Source organism: Carassius gibelio, chromosome A2 (assembly GCF_023724105.1).
Source record: "Carassius gibelio isolate Cgi1373 ecotype wild population from Czech Republic chromosome A2, carGib1.2-hapl.c, whole genome shotgun sequence".
NCBI lineage: Eukaryota > Metazoa > Chordata > Actinopteri > Cypriniformes > Cyprinidae > Carassius > Carassius gibelio.
The window spans coordinates 28129946-28142986 of NC_068372.1; the positions used below are offsets into that span (position 1 = coordinate 28129946).

The window sequence follows — 13041 nt, forward strand, 5'->3', positions numbered from 1 at the left end:
TTTGTTTATGGATACTAATTCATATTCATATTTATGCTACAGTTAAAATAAATACATTAGACCATGAAACAGCAGGGTTTAAATATAATCTGTGTGTGTGTGTGTGTGTGTGTGTGTGTGTGTTATTATTTATGAAATCTAGTATAATTGTGTACAGTAGTAAAATGTAAGTTTTTTAACATGGTGTTCGTTTTGTTTCAGGAGGAAGTACAAGAAAACATCTCAGAGGTAAGGCGGAGAAGTTCTGAGGTGTGCTGAACTCATCACCATCCACTGTGAAAACCTCTTTCAGCAATAAAAGTGATTTCTCTAATATTTGTGTTCCATGTATGTATTAGCCAGATTCAGTAACATTCACTGAAAAAAAAAAAAAAATAGAGCTAAAACCACCTGAAGGTAGCTGGTCCAAACTGGTGTAGGTGGATGACCTCCCTTCAAATGTCAGCCGGTTTTATTTATTTTTTATGACTCCATGAAGAATCTTTAACATCCATGGAACATTTCCATTCCACAAAAGGTTCTAGAGACATGCATTAAGAAAAGTCTGTTATGACTTCCTGTTAACTTCAAGTGAGTATAAACTGGATTTTCTAGCGGGGACTGGTATTAAAATGATGTAGTATTACTAGAAACACGTATTACAAATGGGCTCAGTTTTGACTTCCTGTTGATTTTGTTTTCTTATAAGAAGTGCTGGCACGTGATTCTGAAGTAATCTTGTTATGGAGTAGAGTTACTTATTGTTTTTTGAACATAGCAGATGGTTTGTTGCTGGTCCAAAGTGGCCTACTAGTACAAACCAGTATGATCAAGATCATTTAAGCCAAGTTAGTAGAGCAGCAGTTCACACAGATTGTTTTTTCTTTGCAATAACATAAAGTGAGTCGTGTTCAGTATCACCAGAAACAAGTAAATTGGGTCAGTTTTGACTTCCTGTTGACTTTAAGTTGGTTTGATATGGATTTTTTTCTGCAGCCACTGTCCTAAAATATTTTCCAAATTTCTGATGAATTCCCATAAGTATGGAAGCTTGTTTCCACCTTGGGATAAAATATCTCACAATTTATTTCAGATAAACTCAGTTTATATCTAGCAATTCTGACTTTTTTCCTCCTAATTTTGAGAAAAACAGTCAGAATTGTGAGACATAAATGCAGAATTGCAATAAACAGAATTATGAGATATAAATGCAGAATTGTGGTCAGTAATCTCAATAAACTCAGATTTGTGAGATATAAGTGTAACTGTAAGAACTGTAAGCTAAAAATGCAAAAATGAAAGATATAAAAGCTGCATTATGAGATAAACTCAAATTTGTGGTATGCATACAGAATTGTAAGATCTAATTGTATAATTGCAAGATATAAACTCGGATTTGTGAGCAATAAATGCTAAATGCAAAACTCAAATATGTGATTTAAAAGCAGATTTGCGGGAAATAAATTCATAATTGCAAAATAATTCAGAATTGCAAGATATGCAGAACTGTGAGATATAAACTTGGAATTGCAAGAAAGTAAGCCTCAATTCTGAGTTCGTCTCATGCAATCCTGACTTTTTTTCTGGTTGAATTGTGTGATACAAACTAGAATTAAACAGAAAAAGTCTCAATTACAGAACCAAGCTTTCGTCATAACAACTGCCTGGAGGTGATTACAGAGTAAGCATGTGATTGAGTAGAGTTACCTTGTGCATTTATCAGAATTACATGGCAACACAAACCACAGAAAAGGCGCAGCATTTGAATGCAGTATGTGGCACTCTGCATTGGCGAAAACATCTGTTGAAACAAATGTGCTTCGGCCTGCACTGAGCACTCTGCAATTATGAGTGAGAAGAGTTGGGGGGGGGGGGGGAGGGAGACAATAACAGAGAAAGAAAGATGTCAGGAGAGCCGATGCTGAAACGTAACGTAAAAAAAGAGCGAATGAGAGAAACGCAGAGAGAGAGAGATGGTTAAGTCGGGTCTAATATTAGAGCGAGAGTGGGTTTGAATGGGGAGGGCTCAGCGGAGACTTTCCTCCACTAACAGAGGGAGGGATGACTTCCTGTGCAGCTCCTCTCTGATTGACAGCTCAATGGGAGTCTGGGTAATTATGGAAGGCTAATTGGCTGCAGAGCATTCTGGGACTCTGTCATTACAGACGCAACAGGACAGTTACAAACACGTGTGTGAGAGCATTCACACAGACACGCATGTAGTACATGAAGAAAGACTGGAGGATCGTTCATTAATTTTCATTTTCAATGAACTGAGCCATCATTATTAATGCAACTAGTAGTATTTCTGTTCATTTAAATTAAGTACAATTAGTATATGCAGTTCAGAAAGCAGTAAGAATTACTAAAATAAATTATTTTCAGGATGCATTAAATTGATCAAAAGTGAAATTTATAATGTTTCCAAAAAATAAATCTATATATTTTTTTACTTTCTGTTTATCAAAGAATCAAAAAAAAAAAAAAAAGGTATTGTGGTTTCCAACAAATTATTAAGCAGCATAGCTGTTTTCAACATTGATAATAATCAGAAATGTTTCTTGAGCAGCAAAGCAGCATATTAGAAAGATTTCTGAAGATCATGTGACACTGAAGACTGGAGTAATGATGATGGAAAATTCAGCTTTTATAACTAAAAATAAATTACACTTTAAAATATATCTACATGGAAATAGTTATTTTAAATTTTAATAATATTTCACAAACATTATCTTGTGAAACATCTTTTAATTAATTTAAAATCTATATGTATATAACAACTAATTGTTGATTGTTGTAAGAGAATGTTAATGTAAAATAAAATAAAAATATATTATATAATATGTAAATTATATAAAATAAATGTATGTATATATATATATATATATATATATATATATATATATATATATATATATACATACATACATATATATATATATATATATATATATATATATATATATATATATATATATATATATATATATATATATATATATAGATAGATATTTAATAAAGATACAGTATATCACATTTCTTATATTTTCATGAGTATTTATATAAATATAAACAAAAAACATGGAATAATTAACAATTAAAATATTTTACTGTAATAATTTGAATAAAGTTCAAATGACAATCATAGAAAGAATTGGATTGCCAGTGTTTCACATGCAATGATAGTTCACTAATCTATATGATCATTTTATGGTGCTTTGGAGCATGTTTGGACACTATGCTTTTATTAATTGGAAAAAATAAACAACACAAGGCTAAATAATTTGGCACAAGTTTCATTTTCTCTTTAAGAAGCTCTTTTCCCTGTATTTCATCATTAAAATTCTCCTGTGTTATCCTATGTTAGGTCATTCAGACCAGTTTTTAGAAATCATTCAGAACAGTTCAACAGCATATGAAGTTAATCTCAAAAGATATTGAGCTTTTCCTTTGCGGGCCCCTGGTTTTTAATCCAAATTTGTGAATCTTGTTGGAGATCTACCGTGGCAGAAGGTCTAAGAGCTCTCGCACCTGGAGATGGCTCCTTTGAGTAAATATAGGCTGTAAATATGGCTGATAATCAATGCAGGATTAATTGATGCAGAATGTTGGAGTGGTGGCTGCAGACACTCACAGAAGGTAAAGTGAAGAGCCTTGGGCTAATTTGGTACTGAAACACCTGCATGGTAAATGACACCAGCAATCACACACACTTCACATGAGCTCTTCAAAGCCTCTCCACATCCCCACTGATGATAAGAGTGAGTCCTGAATGTTGTGTGAGTGTGTGACACAAACAGGCAGATTTCTCTTAAAATATAATCAAATGCAATTTATCTGTAATTAAAGTGGTGTCGTGAAGTGTTTGTACCCTGTATACAGTGTATACTGTCTACTTTAAAAAAGTGTGTGAAACAGTATGCGGTGATACATTTTTAATAAATATTCTGTGTCATCACATGATCTTCTTATCTTGTTTCATTTAGCTAGTTATCCAATTCTTATGTAAGAAATAAATATTATTTATTATTTTGGTTAAAATGAAAAAAAAAAAAACATGATTTCCTGCTTTTGAGAAATTTAGATCAAAAGTGACAGTAAGGACAGTTATAATTTCTATATAGAATTCTATATAAATTTCTGTTTTTGTTTGTCATTTTTATTCATGAAAAATCCTGAAAAATTATCTCATATTTTCTACAAACATATGAAGCAGCACTGTTTTCAACACTGATAATAATAAGAAATGTTTCCTGAGCAGCAAATCAGCATATTAGAAAAGAAAGATTTCTGATATTCACATAGAAAACAGTTATTTTAAATTGAAATAATATGTCACAAATAACTGTTTACTGTTTTTTTTTAATCAAATAAATGCAGCCTTGATGAGCATAAAGGAATGCATTCAAAGACAAAGTTTTTAAAAATCTTACTGATAAATCCAAAAAAGTTAATTATTAGAAATATAAATATATAATATGTTTATAGCTAATTAGCGAATGTTATGAGAATTGGAGCAAATTTGGGAATAAAAAAAAAAGTAATTTTAAAATAAAAAATATTTACGTTTTTTAAGTTTATTTATTTTTTAAATATTTTAATAAATATTGCATATTTATTTTTATTTTACATTTTAATGTTTAGCTTTTTTAATTAAAAATTACAATAAATCTAACAGTAACAAACTCCAATGTTGATGTTTCTGGTGTCTTTAAAAAATGTGATGAATGTGGCTTTTAGTTCATTTCATCAGGTTGAGTGCACTGCACTGTGGGACGCACTGTCCATTGAGGAGTGATTTGTTTAATTTACTGCACATGTTTTGACTCCTGCAGTAGATCATGTACTGTATTCAGTATATACAAAACATTAGCATGCAGAAAGTGTAGTATGAGCAGTGTGCTTGTTCACTTACATTCAGTGTTGCTGTTTGATTCCTGCTCTCTTTCCACAGTGACAGAATCTTGATAATGAGGGGGGTGATTTATTCCGATTCATGCTAATTGCATTCCTCTGCTCTCTGATTCTCCTCCCACTCCTTTCTCTTTCTCCGCCCCTTTCATCTTTTCTTGTCTCTCTCTCCGCCACCCTCTGTTTCTGTCTGGCCTGTCAGGTGCTTTTTAAGGCTCTGTGTAATTGTCATGATCGCACTGAGTTGCTTTGTGGAAGCAGGTGTGAGTCCGTCCCCTCATAATGCACTTCCTCTGCCCGGCATCTTTATTAAACACATACATGTGCATTTAGCCATAGAGCACATTATCTTTGAGAAAAGAAAATGCAAAAATGTGCAAGAAACCAGTTTGACCATTTCAGCACTGGTGTTACTGCTTTTTGGTATTTTCAGCATTTTATTTACTAAAAAATATTTCTATACTATACTACTACAAAACACCAATTCATTTAAATAAAATGTTAAATTGTGATAATGTTTCCTGCACAGCATTTGAACTTAACCAGACGTCACATCAAGATTCCAACTATAATAATAATAATAATAATAATAATAATAATAATAATAATAATAATAATAATAGTATTTATTTATTCCTGGTGTTTAGGAATAATGTTTCTATCCTCACTATGATCGGGTGGAGCAAGTTTCTGAATACAATAAACTTAACTGATGTGTAAATGTGGACAGTCAAATATTAATATCTTTGTGACTTTATAAAGTCACAGATTTCTAAAATATTTTTATGGCTTAGTTAATAGTTAAGCAAAAATAGTTTAGTTAAAAGTTCGGGTCTGACTAGTAATTAACCACATTTAAACTAAAACTCAATGTGAAACTAGCTTTGTTTAATGGCTTTAAATTTGGTTGTGAGTTGTGGATATCTGAATATGTTTGCATAGTATTTTGAACTTTTTTCATTTCAAAAGGACATGAACAGTTTTTCTTCAATGAAATAGCAGTCCCTTTAAAGTATTGACTTTCATGTTGTTTTGCTTTGGCAGGTGTAAATGGATTTTTCCTCTCTGTGAACAAAAGAAAAAGCAGTCCACGCAGTCCCTTGCACTAATATTTTCAGGCCTTCATATCATCTGCACTGGCACGATAGATCATAAACTCTCACTCATGTCAACATTGCAGCAGACTCCATATACTGTCAACACTCAGATTTACACAGATGATTGCTTTATTCACTGCTGAGTATCTCTCCTGGTGCTAATGAACCATTCATTCCACTTTATTACCTCTGCCCTCCTGCAATGTTCTGCCAGGCATCACCAATCCATCAGCTGCTCCCATCTGATAGAGTGAAATAACATGACTGATATTGAACCGGCTGTGGAGAAACTATTCATTATTTACTCTGGCTGATGTTTGTGTGTGTGTGTGTGTGTGTGTGTGTGGCTAATAGTGGAACATTTTTAAAGAAATGGTTTCCCAAAAAAGGAACATTAATCAGTCATCATTTACTAACCCTCATGTCTTTTTAAACCAGTATGACTTGATTCTGAACAGGGCTGCAACTAACAATTATTTTGATTTTCAGTGAGTTTATTTATCTGAAAAAAAAAAACAAACAAAGAAAAATGATTTGACAGGTTAACTAATGTATAACTTAATATGCAATGCTCGCAGACCCGATTAAACGGCATTGATTATTTTTCATAACTATAGATACGATGTAAGTTGTTCATAGAGCATGACGTGGTATAAAGTATAAAGGTAAACAAATTGGTAACTTCATTGGAAGAACAAATGCACATTATAAGTCATTATTAACTTTAAATGATTGTGTTTAATTGTATAGAAAAGAGTGTGGGCATTTTTCAGAACATGTGACAGTGACATCACTGACAATTGAAAGTATTTGTCTTTAGCTGGGTTTTTGAGGTGGTAACCTGTGAAGGGTATTTTAAAGCCCTCCTCACTGCTGGACTTCTGCGTTAGTGGTCTGATATTCTTCTCCTAATGAATCAGGCTTAACTGGGCTGTTAATAGAATATTAATCAGTGCAGGACAGACCGTGTTTCACAGAGAAACCAATCTTTGAAATGCTCAGAACAGACCTGCATGCAATTATCCACGGTTTGGAGTATTATATTGGAAGTGACCATTAAAGCAGTAAATCTACATTTTTCTAATGCTTAATACATTAGTATGCATATTAGTGTTTGGTCTGCTTTTTATGGTAAATACAAGTGAATTGAGGACACGTTCATTTTTTTTGTTGTATGCAGAGGACAAAGTGTGGACATTAATCTAGAAGAGCAATGAGTTTTACATAAAAGCAAATTATTTTTATGCTCTTCTCATGCAGTGTCTCAACATTGCCTGCTTATTAACTTGTTGACTCGTGAATATTTTATAATACAATGCAGTTTGTTCTCTTTAACAAAATGTGATTTACTCTGACATAATTTGCTATTTATCTTGCATGCTAAGGCAGTTACCATCACTATTCCAGTTGCTCATACATGCTAAATTAATAGTCATGTTATTTATCCCTGAGAATTAATTTTACAGATCATGATTTACTACTTCAAGTCATATGGGATGTTGAATAGACGTGAGCTCTTTTCTACTTGGACATGCATTGAATAAACCGGAATAGAGATTTGGGGGTGGGCTTTTTGACTCGGCCAAGTAAACAACCACCTTAACAACTGCTAGCAAAACCTTGGCAACCACCTACATCACCCTAGCACTGTGGTGGCGTGTTTGGCACAGGCGAGCACCACTCACATTTGATGGAGATGAATAGCAACTAGAAGGTAGATTCTGAGGAGAACAACACAGGCAGCATATACTGATATTTTCTCTGTGTTGTTACACTCACTTGTCACCTGTGTTCATCACCTCGGTTGAGTGATTTGGTCCTTCAGCTCTTGGGTAAACAAAAAAACTCCATTAAGAATGAGTCACCGTGCAGGCTGCAGGTCAGGTTTGCTTCCCTTGACAATGTCTGCTGTCATGCAGCTACAATAGAGATTTCATCAGTGTGAGGTGGACTAACTCCTTCAGAAACCTGGATCTTTAAAGAAGTTGAAGTGAGCAACACACAATATTGTGCATATAAACATATATATACTATTCCATATATAAATATGGAACTTTTAAGATTTGTTTAAATGTTTTTAAAAGAAGTCTCATATGCTCACAGAGGCTGCTTTTGTTTACAGCAAAATACAGTAAAAAAGTCGAACTTTTAAAATTTATTATTTTAAAATAATTGTTTATATTTGAATATATTGTAAAATGTGATTTATTCCTGTGATGCAAAGCTGAATTTTCAGCATCATTACTCCTGTCTTCAGTGTCACATGACCCTTCAGAAATCCTTTTATATGCTGATTTGTTGCTCAATAATTCATAATGGTTCTTATTATTATCAATGTTAAAAACTGTTTTACCTGCTTAATATTTTTGTGGAAACTGTGATACATACATATTTTTTGTTCCAAAATTCTTTGTGGAATAGAAAGCTCTAAAGAACAGTAAAATAGAATGTATTTGAAATAGAAATCATTTGTGGTATTTTCATCAGGCGACAGTGTGACTAACTGACCTTTAGTTCTGAAAATAAGGACAGAAATCTTTATACCCTGAGTGCCGGTCCTCACTTTCCCCAGGCTATATGACACTCGAAAATGTTTTTAGTCACAGTGCAGTTTAATTATTATGGATTTGCAAAAATCCAAGCATGTTTCATAACCTCAAGTTACATATGGGCAAAATCGATCAATCTATCCCATCAGGCACTGTGTTTAAAATCATTTCATACTTTACAATCCAACTCTAAACTTCTACAGAATGAGCTCCACAAGAGTGAAAACAGTTGTTGGATGTCATTTTCTAAATTTAAAGCTATAGCAGTACCCAAAATAAATAGTTTTTGATCAGAGGTTACTTTTTCACTTATTAGATGTCTGTAGTTTAAAAATGCACTTGTTTGCATGTTTGCTTTTTTGCTATTTATATTTGTACACAGTGAAATGAACTTGAGATTTTTGAGTTTTTAGATGCATTTTTTTTTTTTTTTTATCTTAGATCAAGAATTCCTAAATGTTTTGTCAGCAAAACCCTAAATATTTACTTGAAATATGCCCTTCATATATGATGCTGGTCATTGGTCACATGACATGCAGGAAAAAAAATAATAATTCATAAATACTGATAGTAAGATATATTCTAGTAACATGGAAGAATCTTCTTCCATCTTTCCTTCCCTAACGTCTCTGGCGTGCCATCTGGATCCCTCAGTAACTACTCGTCTGTTTAATCCAGATTACTCCTCTATTTTTCTTTTAAAGGACACATGTCAACACAACCCATCAGCGCCTGCTGATTTTCTCCAGTGGTTGTTTTAGAGATGCGCTTGTGTCATTTACTACCAGTTTTTGTGTGGATACTCGAGAGAGAAAGACTGGATAAGGATTTTGCACAAAAATTTTGCACTAAATTCTTTTCTCCTTTCATTTTATGTACGTGTGTTTGAGAGTAAGTGACCATAAGGGTGAACATACATCTTCTTTTTCCTGGACATATCCTGGCTGGATTTCTAAATCGCTTAAAATAAGGAGTGGGTGACATGACTGAAATCTTATATCATGATTTGAGTAAATGTATTTCACGATAATGGTATATCCCGATATGCATTCTTTCTGTAAGTAAGGTTTTTATGATCAGTTTCAGTTTCAGTTTTCAATACCCTTGATTTTTTTGTGATAAAATAAGAGCACTAAGCTTATTGCAACCAATAGGACAAAAATAAAAAGTCACAAATGAAATGTAACCGTGATAGAGATGCTAGTCCAAAATCTCTACCAGTTGACAGATTTCTGGTTTGTGTAGGAATATCAGAGACTAGTGTTGTGCTTTCAGAAGTGCATTTGTAAATGTCTATAAAAGTTGAGCCAAATGTTGATTATAAATATATATTTTTATTTTTTTGTGTGTTTTATGCATTTTGTAGCCTACATGGAGCACTTCAAATCAATGTTTTTGATTTCAGTTAGTTTGCTCTCTAGGTAGCTGTCAATATAGCTCACTAGGGATTGGAAGAGTGCCACAGTCTCCCATTAAGATGTTACATTTAAATGCTTTATTTGAACATCTTTAGTTAGTGGTCAGAGCTAATCAAAGGCGTTTACCATAAGCATCGTTAGCCAATTATGGTTGCAAGTTCTGTCGTTACCAACATAGTTAAACAAGTCTGTTCTGTTCAAATGAACGTTCACAAACAGCGTCACAAACCTCTTTGGTTGGAACAACAGCTCTCGACCTGTGGTTAGATGCATACAGTAGTTACTTGGTTGTAAGACATATGGACTTAAACAATGGTCTTCTGTCCCATAAGCAAGCTAACATGCAGTTCAGTCTTCCATTCAGCGAGTTATGTCACCCCAGAAAAGTAGCCTACTTAACTCTCATTTATTTAAAACCAGCCGCTACATCACAGCTCCTTTCCTCTACTAATGGCAACATGTTTGATCACAAATGCATCCATCTGTAATTCTGTCATTTTTCTGTTGCCACATTTTTCTGTGATTATGATACAGAAATATTTACCCCATGGTGTGTCAGTCTCTCTGTCCGTCCTTCTGTCTGGACGTTCACCCATGGAGATGGAGGGTATGTTACTCATTAAGGCTCTCATTAACTGTCAGTAAAACAATGTGCTGACATTTCTCCAGACTCTGGCAACACAGTGTTCCATCATTATTTCAGATCGTTCGTCATTAATTGATTTCCTGCCCAGTCTGACCCTTAACGCACTGATTGGCTGCCACTGAGAGAGAGACAGAGAAGGTGAATTAGTGTGTTGTTTCATTTATGTAACTCATAAACACTTTAATGATAATCTTTTGAATGGATAATGAATGGGAGTTGAAGCAGACATTTCAATGTTTTAGGATGTTTTATGTGGTTGCTAGATATGATTCGGGTCCCTCTTTTAATGTAAGTCTGTGGGGTTATTTTTATCCCTCCTTATTGTCTATTTGGCAAAAAACATAAATATAATTACTTAAAGTAAAAGCACACATTTATGTGTTTAATTAAATTTAATTAAAATCTTTTACTCACCCTCGAAGCATCGTAGGTGTATGTGACTTTCTTCTTTTAGAATAATCCAGTCAGAGTTAAATATTGTCACACACCTGCTTACCACCATTGAAGGGCTTTGAAGAGCAAGAACAATTTTTAATAAAACTTTGATTAGATTATTCTGAAAGAAGAAAGTCACATACACCTACGATGCTTCGAGGGTGAGTAAAAGATGGACAAAATGTCATTCTCGGGTGAACTAACCCTTTAAGCTGAGTCCATTTGTACCAGGAAACAAATTATTGTAAAAAAAAGTTATTAAAAAGTTAAGTCATAATAATGCGAAAGACATCAAATATTTTGAACAAATTTATAACCGTTTTATTTTTTTTATTATTTAAAAATACTCATAAAAATGAGTAAATTATATTTATAGCATTTATTCAGAGTTGTTAAAAAATGTAGAAATTCTTAGAATAAATATTTATTGTTCTCTCTATTTTCCCCCAATTTTACAATCTAACAGAATTAACCAAGCACATTGTCAAGGTTTCAACATAGTTTGCATCACTTATCATCGATTGACTCTTGCGTCATCCATGAAGCATGTTATGAAATGCCCCACTGAAAGTGATTCTTCAAAGATTTTAATCTTTTTTACATCTGGATAGAAATGAGCATCTGAGCAGTGTCTGTGGTTTTAATCTCAGCGTGGCGGCTGTGGCTCTGCCCTCTGCTGCCCCGCTCAGAGATCAGCGCTTTAATAAGCTGTTGGATTGTTTGGCCATCACATTTTCTCTGCTTTTCAAACTGTTTCCAGGAAGAAAAATAATGGGCCAAAGATTAAACGAAGATTGAAGCGGGTCTTATGATGCCTGTGGTTTGAATCAAATCCCGAATCTCAGTTTAGCTGTCCCCTGTGTTCTAGTTAGTGCTGTTTGCTGTTATTAATGCTCATACAGTACTCAGGGCTGGGGTTTAAACAAACCCATTGCTGAATGTATTCATCTTTAGCATGTAACTCGATCTGCGATATTGAAAATTCATCTAACATTTTGACAAAGAGGTGTGCTGTTATCAGTGCTATTTGTTATCAGTATCTGTTTTTGTTGAATAAAAAAGCTGAAAACAATATTTAATATTTTGTTACATTTTATTGTTTTACTTTCAGTAAATGTGTTAATTAATAATTAATTTATTGTCTTGTGTTTTTTAAATTCAGTATCATTAAAATTATTGTGTTAAAGGAAAAAGTTTATTTAATAAAATAATCAATAATTATTAAAAAAAAAAGCAAAGTTTCGGTTTTCTGTCCAGTGCATCCATATTTTTCGGTTCTCATTTCGGCCCAGAATTTTCATTTTGTACTCATTACTGTAGAGTAGAAAAGAAGCTTGAGAAAAAAATAGCATTGTGTTTGTTTTATAGAATTTAGGACTTTTTTTTATTTATTTGTGATTGTTGCTTAAGTGCTTGCAGAAAGGATTTGTCTTTAGCTGTTTCTTACAGTTTGTAGAATCTGATGTATTAACTTGATTTAATAATATTTGTATATTATTAGTTTATTTAGATGTTATCACATGAAGCACATTTTTTTGGTTGCCTGACAAAGCATTTTTGTGCAAGAAAAGCTTGGAGAAGGTATGATGCTGATGCTGAAACTGATTTTGTAAGGGTGAATAAACAAATTATTTTATGGATTTTCCCCATGCAGTATTTTACGTGTGTACTGTATCTGAGGTGAAGCTGCAGTTATTCTCCTGTGGCAAAAAATAATCTTCTGAAGTTTCTCCTGAAATGATTTTGCTTTGCTAAACTTGATTGGCAGCTGCTGACACGGGCGGCTGTGTTCATCCAATCAAACGTCATGTTCCACCCACATGTCTCGAGACATCTGTCAATCCCGGCAGAAACAAGCTTTGTGTGTAGAGTGTTAAGGACGGCTTTTGTTGCTGTGCTTCTGATGGATGCCATTATCTCCCTGATCTCGAACACAAAACTGTTAGGTTTTTTATTTTTATTTTTATCTTAAATCTTTGTATAGCAATTTGAATGCAGAAAATAAC

General features: G+C 33.4%; 1 protein-coding gene across 3 annotated transcripts in view; it reads left to right on the forward strand.

Annotated features, from left to right (window-relative positions):
* LOC127936205 (dual specificity calcium/calmodulin-dependent 3',5'-cyclic nucleotide phosphodiesterase 1C-like) overlaps positions 1-13041 on the forward strand; it is a 62514-nt gene that overhangs the window by 27649 nt on the left and 21824 nt on the right. The window contains exon 2 of one of the 3 annotated variants that reach the window (XM_052534179.1): positions 202-228. The exons of the other annotated variants lie outside the window; for them this stretch is intronic. Within the exon in view, the coding sequence (XP_052390139.1) occupies positions 202-228 (27 nt within the window). The remainder of the gene's footprint in view (positions 1-201; positions 229-13041) is intronic. 3 annotated transcript variants of the gene reach the window in all.